The sequence below is a fragment of the Sebastes fasciatus genome, chromosome 21, assembly GCF_043250625.1.
Source record: "Sebastes fasciatus isolate fSebFas1 chromosome 21, fSebFas1.pri, whole genome shotgun sequence".
Taxonomy (NCBI): Eukaryota; Metazoa; Chordata; class Actinopteri; order Perciformes; family Sebastidae; genus Sebastes; species Sebastes fasciatus.
In genome coordinates, this window is record NC_133815.1 from 10825015 (window position 1) to 10842964 (window position 17950).

The following is a 17950-nucleotide window of genomic DNA, read 5'->3' on the forward strand; positions in this document are numbered from 1 at the left end:
TTATCAACCAAATTTGCATTTCATTTTATTTTTTTAGCATCTTTCAGCTGATTGTTTTGGATTTCTAGTTCACAACTTTACTTTAACTCTCATAGCATCATTTTCGGCCATAGCAAAAAGGCTAAAACCACAATGAGGGTTACAAAGTTAGCGACTTTCTGGTGAACACAGCGGAGCATTTAGCAGCTAAAGAGACAGATATTTCCCTCAGGAGTTGGTGGAGATCAAAACAGAGCCAAAAGAGGGTGAATATTGTACTTAAATACATCAGGTGGCCAGAAACACGACTCCAAATAAGCGCTAATGTTGCTTCATGTTCTTTATATGTGTATGTAGGCAACAGCTATATAAACGTAAAAGGTGATATGTCAGTTTTGTGTTCACAGCTTGTTTTCACTGCCCCCTATTGGCAAAAAAAAATCAACAACACTGTCAATTAGGTTTCCTGCAAGGGGATTAACACCTGCTACAGAATGTTTATACAACCTGGCAACCCAAAAGCTGATGGTTGACCTATAAAGCACTGATAAATGCATTAATAAAGTCATTAGTTACAACTTAAAAAAGTTTTACCACAATGACTTGAATCTGCGAGTACTTTTCTGGTTCATCGTATAAATATTAGATGCAGTTGTTCACTCTCTCAGTTGTGTGATCTCTTACATGCAAAATGTGATATCAAGGTTGGTTATATATTAAAAACATTCAGTTTAATGAAACCCTGGAGTAGCAGGAAACAACAGTCAAGAAACAACACAGCGCTTAAGAGCTTATTGGGGATGCAGATAATCGTTCTTGAAAAATCACAGCTGCAGGGCACAAACACGTCCTCACCCTCTTGTTGGTAAAGGGAGTGGTGAGAGTCAAAGAATAACCCACACATAATGAACCAATACTACATTTAGAAACAAGGCTAAACAGTGGAGTAATCACTTCTTGATCATTGGCATCAAACATTGTTGGCCTCTGACATTTCTCTCTCCCTCGAGCCATGTATTTCTGTTGATGAATAATTAAAATGAATATGGTCTTGATATTAACTTTGATAAGACACAGATGATCTTTTTCACCACCTTCCAGTACATCTGGTGTGCTGTCAGACTGCGGGGTCCTTGAATGTTTTATGAACGTGGGTGTAGTTCAGTGAGGAATTGGAATATCATAATCCTCTCTCTGCATGGGTCCCTTTCACTTTGTTTCCAAAAGATGTTGAGCCTTCGAGGTCCACCCCACATAAACAAGGACATGGTGTAACATGGATGGATTACTGAACGGGTAAACCAGGAACAGGCCCAGGGGCCCAGCGTGACAGGGGCCCCCCTGGCCTTCACCTATAAAATGTCACTCAAAGAGACACGTACCAACCAGGAAGGGACTCAAATGATCACAAAGAAACAGAAAATGGCTACAAAGAGATACAAAAAAAACTACAAAGAGACACAAAACAACCACAAACAGGCACAAAGCAAGTACAAAGAGATTCAAAATGACTACAAAAAGACACGAAACAACTACACAAAGGGGCAAAACAACCACAGCAGACTCAAAATAACTACAAAGAGACACAAAGCAACAACAAACAGACTCAAAATGACTACAGAGAAACACAAAACAACTACAAAGATATGCAAAATGACTACCAAGAGACTCAAAACAACCACAAGGAGACAAAAAATGACCACAAAGAGACACAAAGCAACAACAAACAGACTCAAAATGACTACAGAGAAACACAAAACAACTACAAAGATATGCAAAATGACTACCAAGAGACTCAAAACAACCACAAGGAGACAAAAAATGACCACAAAGAGACACAAAGCAACAACAAACAGACTCAAAATGACTACAGAGAAACACAAAACAACTACAAAGATATGCAAAATGACTACCAAGAGACTCAAAACAACCACAAGGAGACAAAAAATGACCACAAAGAGACACAAAGCAACTATAAAGAGACTCAAAATGACGAGAGATGCAAAACCGCCACATAGAGACAGATAACAACCACAAAGATACAAAAAATGACCACAAAGTGACACTTAGAGAGATGCGTATCGACTACAGAGACACAAAATAACAACAACAAAAAGAGGCTAAAAAACTATTAAGTCTGTGTGTCTTGTAGGAGCGGTCTGTGTCCAGGGGCCCATTGTCTTATAATCCACCCATGATCTTCAGGGACACGGTATAGTACAGGAATGGAAGAGAGTCTTCTGTCCAGATGTCATACAATGTGATGCAATACATTTGTAATAAAAGCCTTTTTTTGTGTGTTTTGAGCAGAAAACTCCTCTTTCATTATTACAAGATGTTTGTTGTTTAACTGTGATATCATTTGATATCATAGACTATTTTCTATTACACCAGTTTAATACCTGGAATCTCACTTTCAAAAGGCTTGGACACAAATTAAAAGACAGAAACAATAAAAGATTATAATAGAAAAACATTAAAATAGGCATAAAGTTATGTATTTTTCCTCTTCTGTAATATCTAGACGGTACAAATACCTTCTAATAGACGCCGGATATTTTGCAGATTAAAACCACATGCCCAACTATTCTCTTACTGTCAAAATGTGTTCAAAATGTTTAATATGATGAGCAAAATGATCTATAAAACACTGTAATTGGACATGTAGAATTTGCAGCTGTAAAACCATAAGTTTGCCTGTAGTGCCACCTTGTGGGATAGATGATAACTGTCTAGAAGCTGTATTCAAAGAACCGTATCTGTAATGTGGACGCATTTAGAAAGATTACATAACATATATCATGCATATTATGTTCAGTAGTTAATCCCTACCTCATAATATGCATTCATAATCACGATCATGTCATCACCATGATGCTGCATGAGACGTCTCCTTACAGGCATTTTATGTAGATGTGACATTAAAAGAAGGAGAAGAGGACTCGCTGTTTCATTTTCATTCAATTGATGCTTCTGCTTCTGCTGCTGCTGCTGATTTCACCTTGTCCATTCTTTTATTTTACATTTGATTGCTCTCATTCTTTAGATAGAAATAAACCATAATATGTGCAATGCCTCTTCAAACAGAGGCAGCACTGGGCATATAACATTTCTGAATCAAAGCACCTTAACTAAAGGATAAAAGATCAGAAAATGTGCATGTGTATCCAGATTTTAGGCATTTTGATGTCACAGTAGGAAAGACACAGGTGTAAATAATGAAATTCAACAACGAGTCAACAACCCAACACGACCACCTGGCTGATTTCAAGCAACACACGAACAGACTCCAACACTCCTGTTTCGACAGAGCAAGAACGGACTGAAAAGACCTTGAGAAACCAGCCATCATCAATCAAATGTCAGGAAATCTTTCCATCAATGAGGGACATTCAAAATGATTGAAAAACAGTGAAAGGTCACATCTCGTCTTTGCTCTGTAAAATCAGGACAGGTTTTAATAAGGCTGAGATGATGAGATTTGAGCCCATTGGGGATACGGGAAGCGTTCTGGGATTTATCTCGTGGGACTCCTCGTCTTCACAAAGAGGCAACTCTGGTAGAGGAGTCAGGCAGAGCAGATATCACAGGATAGATTATTTGTGGGGATTCAACGATACCTGAGGGTTTACGTGAGGTTTGTATTAAAATCTGCTTTCCTGCTCTTTAATCCAAACATCACAAGACTCTGGAGGAACAAAGAGGATCTAAACAAATGTACCTCATTCTTTATTCCTCAGCCGTGTTAGAAGATGCTCAAGAGGAGTGTTTAAAAGAAGTTGAACTACATAAGGCTAGTTCTCTGAGGTGGTGCTGCTTTGAAAAAGAAATTCAAACATCAGGTCATTGCCTGCAGAATGACTGTCCAAATAGAGCTGATTAGGAGGTTATCACACATGTGTTATTTGAAACATTGAAATGCAGAAGAAGAGAAGGTGTTTTGGTAAAACTTCACTGACTTGCAAGGTGCAAGGAAAAGAGAAAGCAATCAGAAATCCAGCAAAACCTGCAGCATTAATAACTATTATTAGCTGAAAGCTGAAATACGTTGGTCTGATAATAAAGCTGTTCTTAATACAAGACTTGGACCTGGAGTTTTATCCCTTTTTATACATATTGAAATGCAAGCGAGGTCAAATGTGTCGTGATTATTGCACTCTCCAATGGTCTCGATGAGTTTGGATGCAAACAGAGAAACATCAGGACATTTATGCCAGATTACACATGATAAACTGTGATAATTGATAACAATATTTCTTGAAATGTACAGTATAAATGCAGTGTTAATACTTTTCTGTCATTGTTAATATTTGTCTGTTTACATGTCTGCTCTTGAAAGTTTTTAGTCGTTGTTTGTTTATATGTCATTAAGGTGGCCAGCTTATTTGTCCCTGCTTTTATTTTATTTTTTAAGAAATATGGTTCGACTAAGATTATGATTATTAGTAGTATTAACACTTTTCTTTTCCTTCATTGGCTTTTAATTTGAAAAGGAATAAAAACAAAGTAAATTTAGTCCTCTAAAGGGGAGGTGGTGGCAGGCACAAAAAAGAAAAAATATAAATAAATAAATAAACACTGTCAATAATGCTGCAATTATACTGTACATTTCAAGAAATTCTAATTTATACTATTTCTGCATTTAACACTTAACAGATCCCACTTCTCATGATTTAATTTTTTTATTTACACAATGGTTAGATATTGTATGTGTTTGATGCAGATATTTGTTATATTTCTCATTTCTTATTCTTATTTCTCTACATATAGTGTGTTATATTGTAGCATTAAGTACATAATTTACGTGTTATTTACACCTTTATTTCTATTTTTATTATATTTATATTATATGCTTTTATATAAGAGCAATTGCATCCTGGTTTCCTCCTCAAGGGTTAATAAAGTATTTCTGATTCGGATCAAGCTGCGTACATTTCCACAAACCTTATTGTCAAGGTAACAGCTGAGGCTCTAACTCCAGTTTGCCTTTAATAGGCTGTTAACACTCTTTCATGATGTTTCAAAGCCCCTAATCCATCTCATTTTGTTCCATCTTTCAACTGAGCTAGTGTGTGACTTCTCATTATAGTAGTGATCACTGTGACGTGGACCACTGGACATTATTGTCTGTGTGTGGCGGAGTGTGTGAAGCCTTGATAGAAAACATTACAGCTGTATGCCCGTGTCCAGTAAGTGCTGGTTGTATTTATTGAAATCATTAAACATCTCAATCCAATCTGCCTGAAAACTGGAATGGTGGAAGCTTCCTTCCACTGGCGACAACAACCTGATTACATTCTCTCCCTTTTAAAACATAATTTGACGTGGTCATACATGGATGAAATGTTGCTCGTCGGAGAAACAACAGTCCTGTGCAAGCTTTTCCACAACTGTTAGATATGATGAATACATGACATTTTTAGTGACTGCAGTGGCGGAGAACGCGAGGAGGGCTCGGTGTGCCGCTATAGCTTATCACGATATTCTTCCTGGTGATGCATAATGCAACAAGTCCGTGGATTTTCATGGAGTGGCTGGCAGGCAGAGTGAGCTTTACTCTTCCACTGTGTCCTTCTTGCTGGTTTCCTGTCCTTCAAAGATGGGGTACTTGCTCTCCACTTCTGCCCAGGTCAATGCGCCGTTGGCCAGATCCCGAACAATCACGGGCAACTCGCTGACCTGAGGAGAGAGAAACATGTTTACTTGACTGTGTTAAATGGTGTGTGTGATCACAGCTGAAATGCTTCTGTGTTTAATGAACATTTTTAAAAGGTCGAACAAGGTCAACACCTGAAGCAGACCTTAAAGGGCAACAAAGAGAATTGTGTAAAGCGTCTTCATTTGACAGAGAAAAATTAGAAAGTCATAGCACAGTACAGCTTGTCTACATATGATGATGCGTAGTCAAAGAAATCACGCTAGCAGCCACAATGCTGCTGTTTGGCAGTGTTCAGATCCCAATACACAGGAAGAAATTTGAAACCTGAAAAGATGCTTCAGGTTGTGGTTATGTGTATAAAGCCTGAGTGAAATGTGAGCAGTTTTGTGGCCTGTGTAGACAACTGTATTGATTTAAAGTCCCCATGAAATAAAAAAAACAAACACTTTCTCAGTTTTAATCCTGTGTCCCTGTGTTATTTGTTCATTTACCTCTTGTTATATGCCAAATATGTCAAAGAAAAAAAAAAAAAATCAGTATCATAATATTTTTTTTACATCAAATCCTTGTCTTTTCTAATCTGTAAAACAGTTTCAAATGTTTGATGACTCATTCTGCACTCGTTACGTTACGCACTCGGGTGTTAACAAAAAATAATCCAAAACCGCATTTAACAGTTTGTGGATCGTAGTAACCAACGGAGCAATATGGAGAGATCGGAAGAGATATGTGTTTGGATATCAGTGGGCAAAAACGTTTTCATTTACGAATCAATGTGGCTGAGATCTAATTCATTCAAGGGAAACTTTGCAGATTTTCAACCGGCTGTGTGTCACTGCAGTACAGAGTGGTTAAAGTATCCAACAGTTCAGCAACAGAGCGCCGAAAGTGACTTCATGCATAGTTAAGTGCTACAAAGAAATGATCAATTTAGGCAAAAGTGTCTGATGTAGAAAGTATTAGTTGATTTGTCTGTACCTCGGCCCTGATCTGCCTCATCGAGTCGCGGTCTCTCAGCGTGGCCGTGTGAGGTGTCTTGTTCACTGTGTCGAAGTCGATGGTGATGCCAAACGCCACCCCGATCTCGTCCGTCCTGGCGTAACGCCTGCCGATGGATCCCGCGGAGTCATCCACCTTGTGAGACACACTGTTTTTGGTCATCGCCTCAGCTAAAAGAGAGAAAACAAAGTTAACCATGGACACTAGCAGCAGAACATGTTGTTTTCCCTCCTCACAGACAGAAATAGAGCGTATATATACGTTATCATTATGTGGGCACTTACATAGTTCCCTCACGAAGGGCATGAATTCCGGGTTCTGACTCAGAGGCAGGACGGAGCATTTGTATGGAGCTACAGTAGCAGGGAAGCTAAAGTACTGAAGGAAAGGAAAACAAAAAATGCAATAATGAAGGAAACAAACTCTTTAATGAAAAACAATCACAAAAATGGTCATTTTTGGCAGCTAGGTTGAGCTTTCACTATGAGGCAGCTGCTGCCATGTGACATGTATTAAATGTTAAAGTAGTCCCATATGTCAATTGCCAACTTGCTTGGGAAAACTTTTTTAAATCTAAAAAACGATTAGCGATTACATATTGCAAAGTAGGAATTGTTAAATGAACGGTAAGAACGCAGGACAACACTCAGCATATCCAACAATGCTAGATCATAGATAACATCATCATGTTGTTGATCCAGACTGTCGACTCACCGTTCTTTGTTCATCACCTTCTCTGACCTGGAATGTGTGCTCAAAGATGGTGTACATGACCCTACCGATGCCGAAGGAGGGCTCGATTACATTGGGAACAATTTCCTCCACTGTGGACGACAAAGACGGACAGAAAATCCGTGTTATAGAAGTTGTCGCTCAAAGTGTCCCAACAATATCTTCATGCAACAATAAAATGATAAATCTCACCGTGCAGAGTCTTCTGGAATCGCTTCACGTTGACCATATCCTTTGTGAGTTTGAAGGTCTTGCCTTCTGACTCGATGGTGAACTCTCTGCGGAGTGAAAATATGACAAAATGACAAAAGCCCCACCTTTCATCATGCGTACTGTGTGACGGTGGTTAATATCACTCACCCAGTCTCATTGAGCAGCTTCTCCTGTTCAGTAATGAAGCACTCGTCACACATAGACAGATACTCCATGGCTATCTTAGCGTCCTTCTTATACGCCTTCCCAATGGCTCCTTTGTTGGGCTCGAACTGGACGACGTTTACAACTTTGTGTGGAGAAGTTAAAGAGAACAACAACTGGGTGCTTAAAATGTTCTTCATGGTTTGATGGAATAAAGATTTTCTTTAGCAGTGCTCCAGTTTAAGGATATGGGTTCTTTTAGAGGCTTCTCAGCGACCAGAGGGACCTTCGTAGCTCGCGCGTGGCATTGCAGATCGAAGCAGGACCGGTCAGCGCAACCCACGATCTCGATCCAGCCCTGCAAGGGAGAAGCATTTACTTAGAGCAAAAGTTACGTGGGCTCCCTGATGAGCCATAAGATGGATAACGCTGCAATGGAACGTACGTAAGAGGTTTTGGCTTCAGCGTCCCAGCAGTCACAGGCGTAGTGAGCCATCTCGTTGTCCATGTGCTGTCGGAAACGCAGCTTGTCTTTGGCGATACCAACTTTAGTAAGGTAGAGGTAGATCCTCCCGATGAAGTATCCCAGGACGGAGTTATTGATCACTCCCTGACATGAGACAGAAGAATCAATGAGTGGGAAAGTTCAGTCTTGACCTTTGAAACAGTAGTTTGACAAAAACTAATCTTTACTCAAGGTCCACTTAAGAGCCAAGAGATAAGATTGTTTTTGGTCAAATCCTTTATTTGCTTAAAACCCCTTTTGTAGATCACATTTATTACAGGATTACAGTCAGCGTTATCATAATACCACAGCTGGGCAATATGCATTCATATTATGATACAAGATCATATTTCATCTGGGATTTCAGATATTTGAAAATCACGATTCATCATCTAACTAAAATGGATGGAATCCGTCTTTCGATTTTCTCAACAACGGTTCATTTGAGTGACTTCACACTTGGTGGGTGTATAGTAGTGATTCTAACCTGCTCCACAGCGTCCCCCAGCCTCTTGATCTGTGCAGACTGGCCGCTGGTCTGAGCCTTGGAGGAGTATAACGTGATGTCCAGGTCGGCTACACTGGAGAATTTAGGGTGGACCTTCTCATTTGGATCCACAAAGTGCTCGATCTCAGCCATGGTGAACTCTCTGCGTGGAAATGTGGAGAGATTATATTCCTGTTTAATGTCATGAGTCAAATCTCTACAGACGAGTACAGACAGCAGGCGGCACAGTGGATCTGTCTCACCTAACACGAATGAGTCCAGAGCGAGGAGAGATTTCGTTCCTGAAGGAGTTTCCTATTTGAGCAGCAGCAAAGGGCAGTTTTCCCTGGTTGAACTCCAAGAGACGCTTGAAGTTGAGGAAGATTCCCTGAGCGGTTTCAGGCCTCAGATAGCTGCAAATTTAGATTAAAATCAAATCAACAATGATAGAAAATGCGACATCAAGGAAATATTCTCTACAGTATTGTGTTTCTTTTTACCCTGTCATGTTTCCCCCTGGTCCGATGGACGTCTGGAACATCAGGTTGAAGAGGATGGGAGGTGTGAGGTCGTTTCCTGTGATGGGAGACTTGACGTTGTATTTCACAAAGAGGTCGGTGAGCTCCTGCTGAGTGTAGTTGTCCATCTGAAAATAATATTAAAAGTCAGTGAATCCTTTAAAACCCTGTCAGAAACAGCTTTTCCACATAATCACTCAAAAAAGAAGAGCATTTTGTCTCCGTTAACCTGAGTGGTGACTTCCTCCATCTCGGCCTTCTTCTCTTTTGCACACTTCTTATCAGACATCAGCTTCTGGAGGTGAGCTGGAGGACGCAGAAACACGAAAACAATGCGTTTACAAACAGGTGTGATAATGCTTATCAGACAACAGATCAAATTAAAGAATGATTTTCATTGTGTGAAAATCCCCCGCCCTTCAAAATAAAAGCCCCATAGAGTAACTGTTTCTTAACAGGAAGCTCAGGAGGCTCGTTTTTTTTTAAATAAAAGCCCCCAACTCTCACTGTATGTTAACAGGAAACTAGGGATGGACCTAATGCTTAAAAAAAACATTAATAGTTAATTCTACACAAATACTATTTTGTCTAACGAGTTACAGTTTCAAAAGTTTATTTCCCCCAAATACTACTTTCTAGAAGTCTATTGCACATTTGTGCTTTAAGATTCATTTCAGCTGTCAGCATTAACACGCGTTTTCTGCAGGAAATGCAATCATCTAGTTGATTTTTATTCTACCTACAGTGTGGAAATGAGCTTGAAACTAATCAGCATGCACATGGTTTTCGAGTGGGTTTGAGATGTCCAATGTCACCTGACATATCTCAGATAACACATGACATGACTTGCCATATTTTCATTACATAACATATTCAAGTTTCAATACATCATCTGAGCCAATTAGCTTCCAAGTCCTGACATGTTCTCCCTACATTTCATTTTTTCCCGCTGGCTTTTTTGGCACAGCTCCAGTCTCTGTGATCCCAGCAGCTTGCATCGCTATGAAGCCCTGTGTGATTTCTGCTGGTCCGGCCACTTCCCTTTCTCCCTCAGGCGCTACAGTGATACTCAAAGAGCTTCACTAACCAGCAGCAGCCACTGACAACACAAGTTTGGACCGCATCCATGATCCCACCCTCTGCAGAGTCCCATGAATAATACACAAGAGAAACTTACAGAGGCCTGTGCTGAGGTTGTTTTCAGGGTGACTACTCTCTAGTTTACACTGCAGTTGAAGGTAAGTCTCAAAATATACTCAGACACACAGGCAGATGAACAAAAGGCCTTACCTTTGAGGAGGTGGTCAGCCCTGAAGCATTCGCCATTTTTGACATCTTTCACCATGTAGTCAGCAAATTTGTCCACATGTCCTGATGTCCTGAATAAGGGAACAAACAAAACACCATTAGAGACCCACATAGACCCATTTTTTATCTTTTAAAAAGGGGACAGGAGGTTTTTAGGGGGAGACAGCAGGTCAGCAGTAGATGTCACATAGAAGTGGTGTACATCATCTAAAAGCTGGGAACCTGAAGATGAATTTGAGATGCAGCTCAGCACTGTGTGTCAAGTTGTTCTAGCCATAAATCTGTAATAAACATGAATGAATAAATTATAATAAATCGTCAAAGTGTATAAGGGTTTAGAACATTATGATTGAAGTATATGATGGCAATTCCCATGCTCTATTATGTCTCATAATTTTTGTGTTGATACCATTTGTTAAACAGATTTGGTGCTAAATTTAATTTTTTTATCTATCGTGAATTGTTAAAAACTATCAATAAAATCTCCCTCCATAATAAATATGGAGGGAGATTTCTGCAAGAATTGCATTTTACGACAATTAGATGGCGAGCACTTCTGTTCTGGAAACTGCTTGGAAACCCCCTTACTGTCAATCTACCTAGGGAAAGCCATCCATCCTCTGAATGCTCTAGGTCTCTAGTTTGTGACTGTAAAGTTTCATGAGGCTGTGATTATCCTAGAGGTCACCACAGGTCATTTTATACAGCGAGGTCAAATTTTTAAAATGATATGAAATGGCTTCTTTGGGGACTAACATCACACATGAATACAGTTGGGTTCATTGGATCCACAAGAGTCTCAGCTTTACAGTGATACCCAATTTATGTAATTCCAAAACATTTTCAGGACCTCACTATGCAGAAACCATTTTTAGAATATGAGAAAATAACACATTTACACTGCATTCAAAAAACTGTGGTTTTTGCCAAAAACTGCATGTGATTATCATAAAGTGGGCATGTCTGTAAAGGGGAGACTCGTGGGTACCCATAGAACCCATTTTCATTCACATATCTTGAGGTCAAAGGTCAAGGAACAACTTTGAACATGACCAGTTTTTCCTCTCGCCAAAATTCAGCCTACCTTCCTAACCCCTTCTTGTCAAACTAGCATGATGTGGTTGGTACCAATGGATGCCTTACAGTAGGTCGTCTAGTTTCATATGATACCAATATCGACACTGTAGCTTTAAAAGAGCCCGCTACAGCCTCCTAAAGACAGTAATGTCAGCCAGAAAAGTTATTAATGTTTAATTCCATCCTATTGATGTATCTGCAACCGGGCTATGGAAGGCTGCTATAGCGGCAGCTTCCATGCATAAAATCGCAGAATCAATATGCGCCTGTTTATAAAAACCCACAGTTCAGCACTTTGGAGCCGAATGTAGGAACCACGAGGCACTCTCTTCAGCAGTGACCAAAAACCGTTCAAAACCCAGACATGATATGATGGGTTATGATTTTTTCACTTCTTATCAAACACATTCAAAGCATCAGACAAAAGCATTAAAAAGGAAACCTACTTGAGGACGGTCTCGGGGTCAGCATGGTGCAGTCGATCTCCAGGATCTGCTCCTCCTGGATGAAGTGCTGCCTCCAGGCCTGCAGGATGTTGTTCTTCAAGGCGCAGCCCACGGGGCCGAAGTCGTACAGGCCGCTCACACCTGAGGAGCATTACTGCATGGTAACAGAAGGCTTAAAGACTGTGTGTACGGGGATTTACACCCCAAACCGAAACCTTCATTTTTCATAACATTCCAAGTCTTACCTCCGTAGATGGCGAAGGCCTGGTCGTAGAAGAATCGCCTCTTGAGGGTGTCTTCCATCTTGCTTCTGTCAACAATGTCGTCTTTGGGTTGTAATGACAGTTCCTGCAATGAGAATTATATTTATACATTTGTCCACATCTCCTAGAAAATAATAAGGAAACAGACAAAACACCTGACTTATAAAGACGAGTTAAAATAAGTATAAATCAATGTTTCTGCAACCGGGCTATGGAAGGCTGCTATAGCGGCAGCTTCCATGCATAAAATCGCAGAATCAATATGCGCCTGTTGACAAAAACCCACAGTTCAGCACTTTGGAGCCGACTGTAGGAACCACAAGGCAGCAGTTTCTAATATAATCCTCAATTAAATATACATAAACATAAATAAACAATGATCAAAACATCCATAGGAGACATGATATCATAGGTAATTACTTTTGGTTTAATTTTTACACATCTTATGATGACAAAAACACATTTGTATCAGCGGATAAAAGCAATACAGGGCACCTACTTTGAGGACAAGATCACATAGGTCAGAATGCCGTGTGAATTTAAAGTTGCTATTCAACATTAATTTACTTCACAACAAGTTGTTGCCAGGCACTTACTGTTAATCTCAGCCATTTTCCCACACTAACTGACGACCCAGAGATACCACGTGATGCTGACGTCGTTCCACTATTGGCTCACAAGCCTTGTTAGAAGTGGAAACGATTGAGTTTGAGGACCAGGATCAATTTTAGAATATCTGAGCATTGAAATGCATTCTTGATCTTTGGGAACAATCTTATATGATACTACTAGCTTTTGGTACTTTCAACCGCATTATGTGACCTATGATTAGAACTTGGGTCACGCGATACGAGGTGGTCTTACACAGGATGTGTACCCCTGTCTCTGAGGAGTGTGAGATGTGGACCTTTGGGTTTAGATTATTATGTTACATATCATTTTTGAATAAGTTCCATGTTTGATATCAGATGTGTAGGGCTGTCCAGAATACCATTTTTTGGGCTTCGAAGCTTCGGAGAGAAATATTCAAAGGTATTCGAAGCTTTGTAGTGCAGCCCGGCAGACTGACATGTTCTTCTGTCTGTCTCCATCACCCCTGTTTCAGTGCTTCAAAGCATTTGGGTCAGCCCTACAGATGTGTAACATCCTCTCATCAAATCTGCCATGATGTCAAACACCTGCATCTCAAACCAGCACCCCATTCCCCCAGTCTGCTGATGATTAGTGAACGAAAACTGTTGGCACACGCTCCAGATTTTAATGAAAGTGCATCAATATTTGCAGCACAGCCTGGTTATTAAACGGAGAGCTGACAAGGGAGGTGGTGAATGAATATTCATCTACAATGTCTTTTTTTCACAACAACTTCTCTGAGGCTTTGGCAGAGAAATTTACAAGGTTTTTGATAAGATAAGATAAGATAAGATGAACCTTTATTAATCCCCGGAGGGAAATTCAGGTGTCAAAGCAGCAACATCAGCAAACAGAGTGAAACACAGGAGAGGTAAAGGTATACAAAAATATATAAAAACAATAATAGAGATATAAAAGATACAGAGTGAATGGGTGAACATAGTGTGTGCAGTCCGTCAATAAATAAATGTAATATGTACATATGTGCAGTCTCTAAAGTGGTATAAAGGATGTTTAGTGTAAAGTGCGCCAGTGGTAAGAGTCCAAGATGGTTGCAGATATAGTGCTGTGTATAGTTCTTAAAGTCCTCATAGTTCTCATATGGGGGTCAGCCTTGGTTGTGGAGCCTGATGGCTACCAGCATGAAGGACTTACCCAGACGCTTTGTGTTGTGCCGAGGGGGCCAAACAATAGGATTGCATTCAAATCCACAGTTAGGGTGCAACTCACCTTGGCCTCCAGAGTCCTCTTCCTTGCTTTCAGTTCAGCCACAGCTTTAGTGACATCCACATCAGGAGCTCCATCCTGTTTCATTTGGCGCACAAGTTCCCCCTAAAAACAGAGAAAGTCTACACTTCAACCAGTGGCGGACAGCTAAACCGTGCACTACAAGATGATTCTGAAAACATTCGAGGAGAGAAATAGGCATTAACGTAACATAATATTGATTCATATTTGAGTTTAGAGTGATTGACAGCCGGCTCTTATAGACGGCAGCTGGACAGCAGACCTCAGATCAGCTCTTACTGCTCGTTTTCCTCCACTATGTGAAATCTTGCAGATGCCGTTAGGAGCACCGGAGAACACAGAGGCACATGATTTTTTCCAGGTTACCTGTTTCATGTACTACTGTCACAATATAGCGACCTTTTTTTAAATCATATTTGCTCCAATCTCGCCTACTTCAGCTTTAAAGTACCAAACATAAAAGTACACATTATGCAGAATAATGTATATTATTGGATTATACTTATTGCTGCATTAATGTGTTCATCACTTTAATGTTGCAGCTGGTAAAGGTGGAGCTAATTTTAATGACTTTATATACTGCTGGGTAATTTAATCTATAATAATACATCATTTATTATATTTATATTAATAATCTGAATCTGTACAGTAAATAAAAGTTATTAATAAATCAATGTAGTGGAGTAAAAAGTACAATATTTCCCTCTGAGATGATCAGAACATTGAAATACTCAAGTAAAGTACCTCAAAATTGTACTTAAGTACAGTACTTGCTGCAGCTGCAGACATCATAATAAAATTAAATTATTGAAATGAAATGAAATAAAAAAATTAAATTAAATAAATGTATTTCTATAGTATATCATACTGAGTCTTATTTATATGGAAGCCTATTTCTAACTGTAGATAAAATGTTAGGCAAAATACAAAAATTATCACTTATTTATTATTATTATTAGTAGTAGTAGTAGTATTTAAATGTTGTAATTATGTATGTTTTATTTTATTATATTCAATTTTATCATTATATAGTCTAAATGTATTTTAAAACATGATATATATTTTTGTGTATATACAGTATAGTAGCTATATAGCTGCAATTAAGTTTCATATTTAATGTGATACAGGTTTCTGTGCCTTTACATTTGCAACAAACACATTTTATTTTAGTCATTTATAGGAATTTAATTACATTTTAAAAATGTTTACTGTTGTAAATGTTACTTTTATTGCGTTTTCGAGAAACCTTGAGTGTTGATTACTTCAGTAAATGTACTTAGTTACTCTCCACCACTGAGTACATGTTATACTGATGTGTTTTTCTAAGCATTCTTTAATGCTCCTATTGGAATAAAATAATTGTTGATTATTTAACTGAAAAGTAGTAATGTGTTTTTGATACCTTCCCTTTTTTGCATTAAATCACACCAGCATGTTTGCTGAAATTGATTGGATGTGGCACAGCCCTACTTAGAAAAACATCACTGACAGCAACTCATGTTTACAAAGCAATCAGCCATTTGTTGTTTTGGTAGCAGCATTAAACGTAGCCTTTTCTCTTAACCCCACCCTGCTCATGATGTCTGCAGCAGCAGCAGCACGATGAAACGTGGCAAAGGGTGCAGACATGACTTCCAGCCAGCTAGCAGTTAGCAGTTAGCTCATGGCTGTCCTCTTTCATTGACAGCTCGGTAAGAAGCCGGTTAGCCTGCTGAGCTAACATGCTAACAGGATGATTGTGATTAAGTTAGAGGTAATTAAATGATGTATAATCATAAACAAACAGACTGGGTTAATAGTGGGAGATGTTATGAGATAACATGTGTTACCTGTTCTTTGACTGCGAGCCTCAAAGGGGCGAGAATCGCCTCAATGTTTCCGTCCATGGTTCGTCCTTCTTCCAGCTGCAGCCTCAGACTCTGATGCTTCTTCTGCTTCTTCTGACTCAGGCAGACTGATGCTGAAAACGCCCGGTTTCTGGGCTGGTATTGCGGGACGAACCGGACCGTAGACACCGGACAGAAGGCGGAGATCTCTGTGCTGGTCCTCCTCAGCAGTGCTGATGCTGCGCTACGAAGCATGAAGCATGGACCTCCGTAATGAGAGAAGAGAATGATGAAATCACTCTGCTGGGGACAGAGTAAACGCAGCTTCCGCTCCGGTGCGGCACTTTCACCACCGCGACAGGAGCAGGAGCTTTACGACCTGTCGGCTGATTCGACAAAGATAAATAAAATAAATAAAATATATAAAATATATAAAATATATAAAATATATAAAATAAATAAAATAAATAAAGTAAAGTAAAGTAAAGTAAAGTAAAGTAAAAATAAAATAAATAAATGAATAAAGTAAAATTATGAATAAAGTAAAGTAAAGTAAAGTAAAGTAAAGAAAAGTAAAATTAAATTAAAGTAAAATTAAATTAAATTAAATTAAGTTAAATTAAATTAAATAAATAAATATAGTAAAATAAAGTAAAGTAAAGTAAAGTAAAGTCAAATAAAATAAATAAATGAATAAAGTAAAGTTATGAATAAAGTAAAGTAAAGTAAAGTAAAGTCAAATAAAATAAATAAATGAATAAAGTAAAGTTATGAATAAAGTAAAGTAAAGTAAAATAAATGAATTAAGTAAAGTAAAGTAAAGTAGTAAAATAAAATAAAGTAAAGTAAAATAAAATAAAATAAAATAAAATAAAATAAAATAAAATAAAATAAAATAAAATAAAATAAAATAAAATAATCTCTGGAAACAAATAAACGCAGCCTCCGCTCCGGTCCAGCACTTTCACCACGACAGTTCTACGACCAATTGGCAGATTCGTCAAAATCACAGTAAAATAAATTAAATTAATTTAATTAAATTAAATTAAATTAAATTAAATTAAATTAAATTAAATAAATGTATATATATAGTACATCATACTGAGTCTTATTTATATGGAAACCTATTTCTAACTGTAGATGAAATGTTAGGCAAAATACAAAAATTATGACTTATTTATTATTATTATTATTATTAGTAGTAGTAGTAGTATTTAAATTTTGTAATTATGTATGTTTTATTTTATTATATTCAATTTTATCATTATATAGTCTAAATGTATTTTAAAACATGATATATATTTTTGTGTATATACAGTATAGTAGCTATATAGCTGCAATTAAGTTTCATATTTAATGTGATACAGGTTTCTGTGCCTTTACATTTGCAACAAACACATTTTATTTTAGTCATTTATAGGAATTGAATTACATTTTAAAAATGTTTACTGTTGTAAATGTTACTTTTATTGCGTTTTCGAGAAACCTCGAGTGTTGATTTATATCACAGCTTGCAACAGAAAGTGACATTTATCCCACTTATTTTCTGAGAACAATCCAATTTTGGTGGTTTAGATTTAAAGGTAGTCTTAAAATTATAACACAACAGCAGTCCTTTAATGTTGATTATTAGCTTTGACCACTAGCTGGCGCCAGATGGTTCATCATTACCAGGAAGTCTTACAAGGAAGTCAATATTAAGTTAGTTAATATTAGTTAATATTAACAAGTTAATATTGCAAAATTAGTAGGCAGGGTACCACCCAGCAAGGTCACCGAATAAAATCATTGCAGCAATTTTTTACCCAATGGTTCTTTATTATTACTATTATTATGTTTTGCCTATCACTACAGCTGGATTGCCAATTGATAAAATATGAAAATTCGGACTTATTTTCCAGTGCAACAGCTGG

At 38.1% G+C, this 17950-nt stretch overlaps 1 protein-coding gene and 2 non-coding genes across 3 annotated transcripts; all 3 read right to left on the reverse strand.

The window, feature by feature from the left end:
• Positions 1-5156: 5156 nt before the first annotated feature.
• Positions 5157-16364, reverse strand: LOC141759835 (glycine--tRNA ligase-like). The gene is made up of 17 exons (XM_074622255.1): positions 16041-16364; positions 14194-14295; positions 12313-12415; positions 12064-12208; positions 10527-10615; positions 9466-9542; positions 9219-9364; positions 8982-9131; positions 8719-8881; positions 8172-8336; positions 7977-8084; positions 7730-7875; positions 7562-7647; positions 7352-7461; positions 6922-7015; positions 6617-6807; positions 5157-5658 (listed from the first exon to the last, which is right to left on the reverse strand). The coding sequence occupies exons 1-17, from the start codon at positions 16290-16292 to the stop codon at positions 5533-5535; spliced, it is 2253 nt and encodes a 750-aa protein (XP_074478356.1). The 5' UTR covers positions 16293-16364; the 3' UTR covers positions 5157-5532.
• LOC141760118 (small nucleolar RNA SNORA84) lies at positions 11810-11944 on the reverse strand. Its single transcript, XR_012592270.1, has one exon. It is a non-coding gene; the product is annotated as a small nucleolar RNA SNORA84 (small nucleolar RNA).
• On the reverse strand, positions 12521-12655 carry LOC141760117 (small nucleolar RNA SNORA84). Its single transcript, XR_012592269.1, has one exon. It is a non-coding gene; the product is annotated as a small nucleolar RNA SNORA84 (small nucleolar RNA).
• Positions 16365-17950: the final 1586 nt, after the last annotated feature.

Excerpts from the sequence above, each read along its gene's own strand:
- LOC141759835 (XM_074622255.1), bottom strand. The coding sequence starts at position 16,292 with ATGCTTCGTAGCGCAGCATCAGCACTGCTGAGGAGGACCAGCACAGAG. Across the intron at positions 12,416-14,193 it reads AGAGGACTCTGGAGGCCAAG|GAACTGTCATTACAACCCAA; the intron begins GTGAGTTGCACC and ends TTCTCATTGCAG. Across the intron at positions 8,882-8,981 it reads TCTGGACTCATTCGTGTTAG|AGAGTTCACCATGGCTGAGA; the intron begins GTGAGACAGATC and ends ATTTCCACGCAG.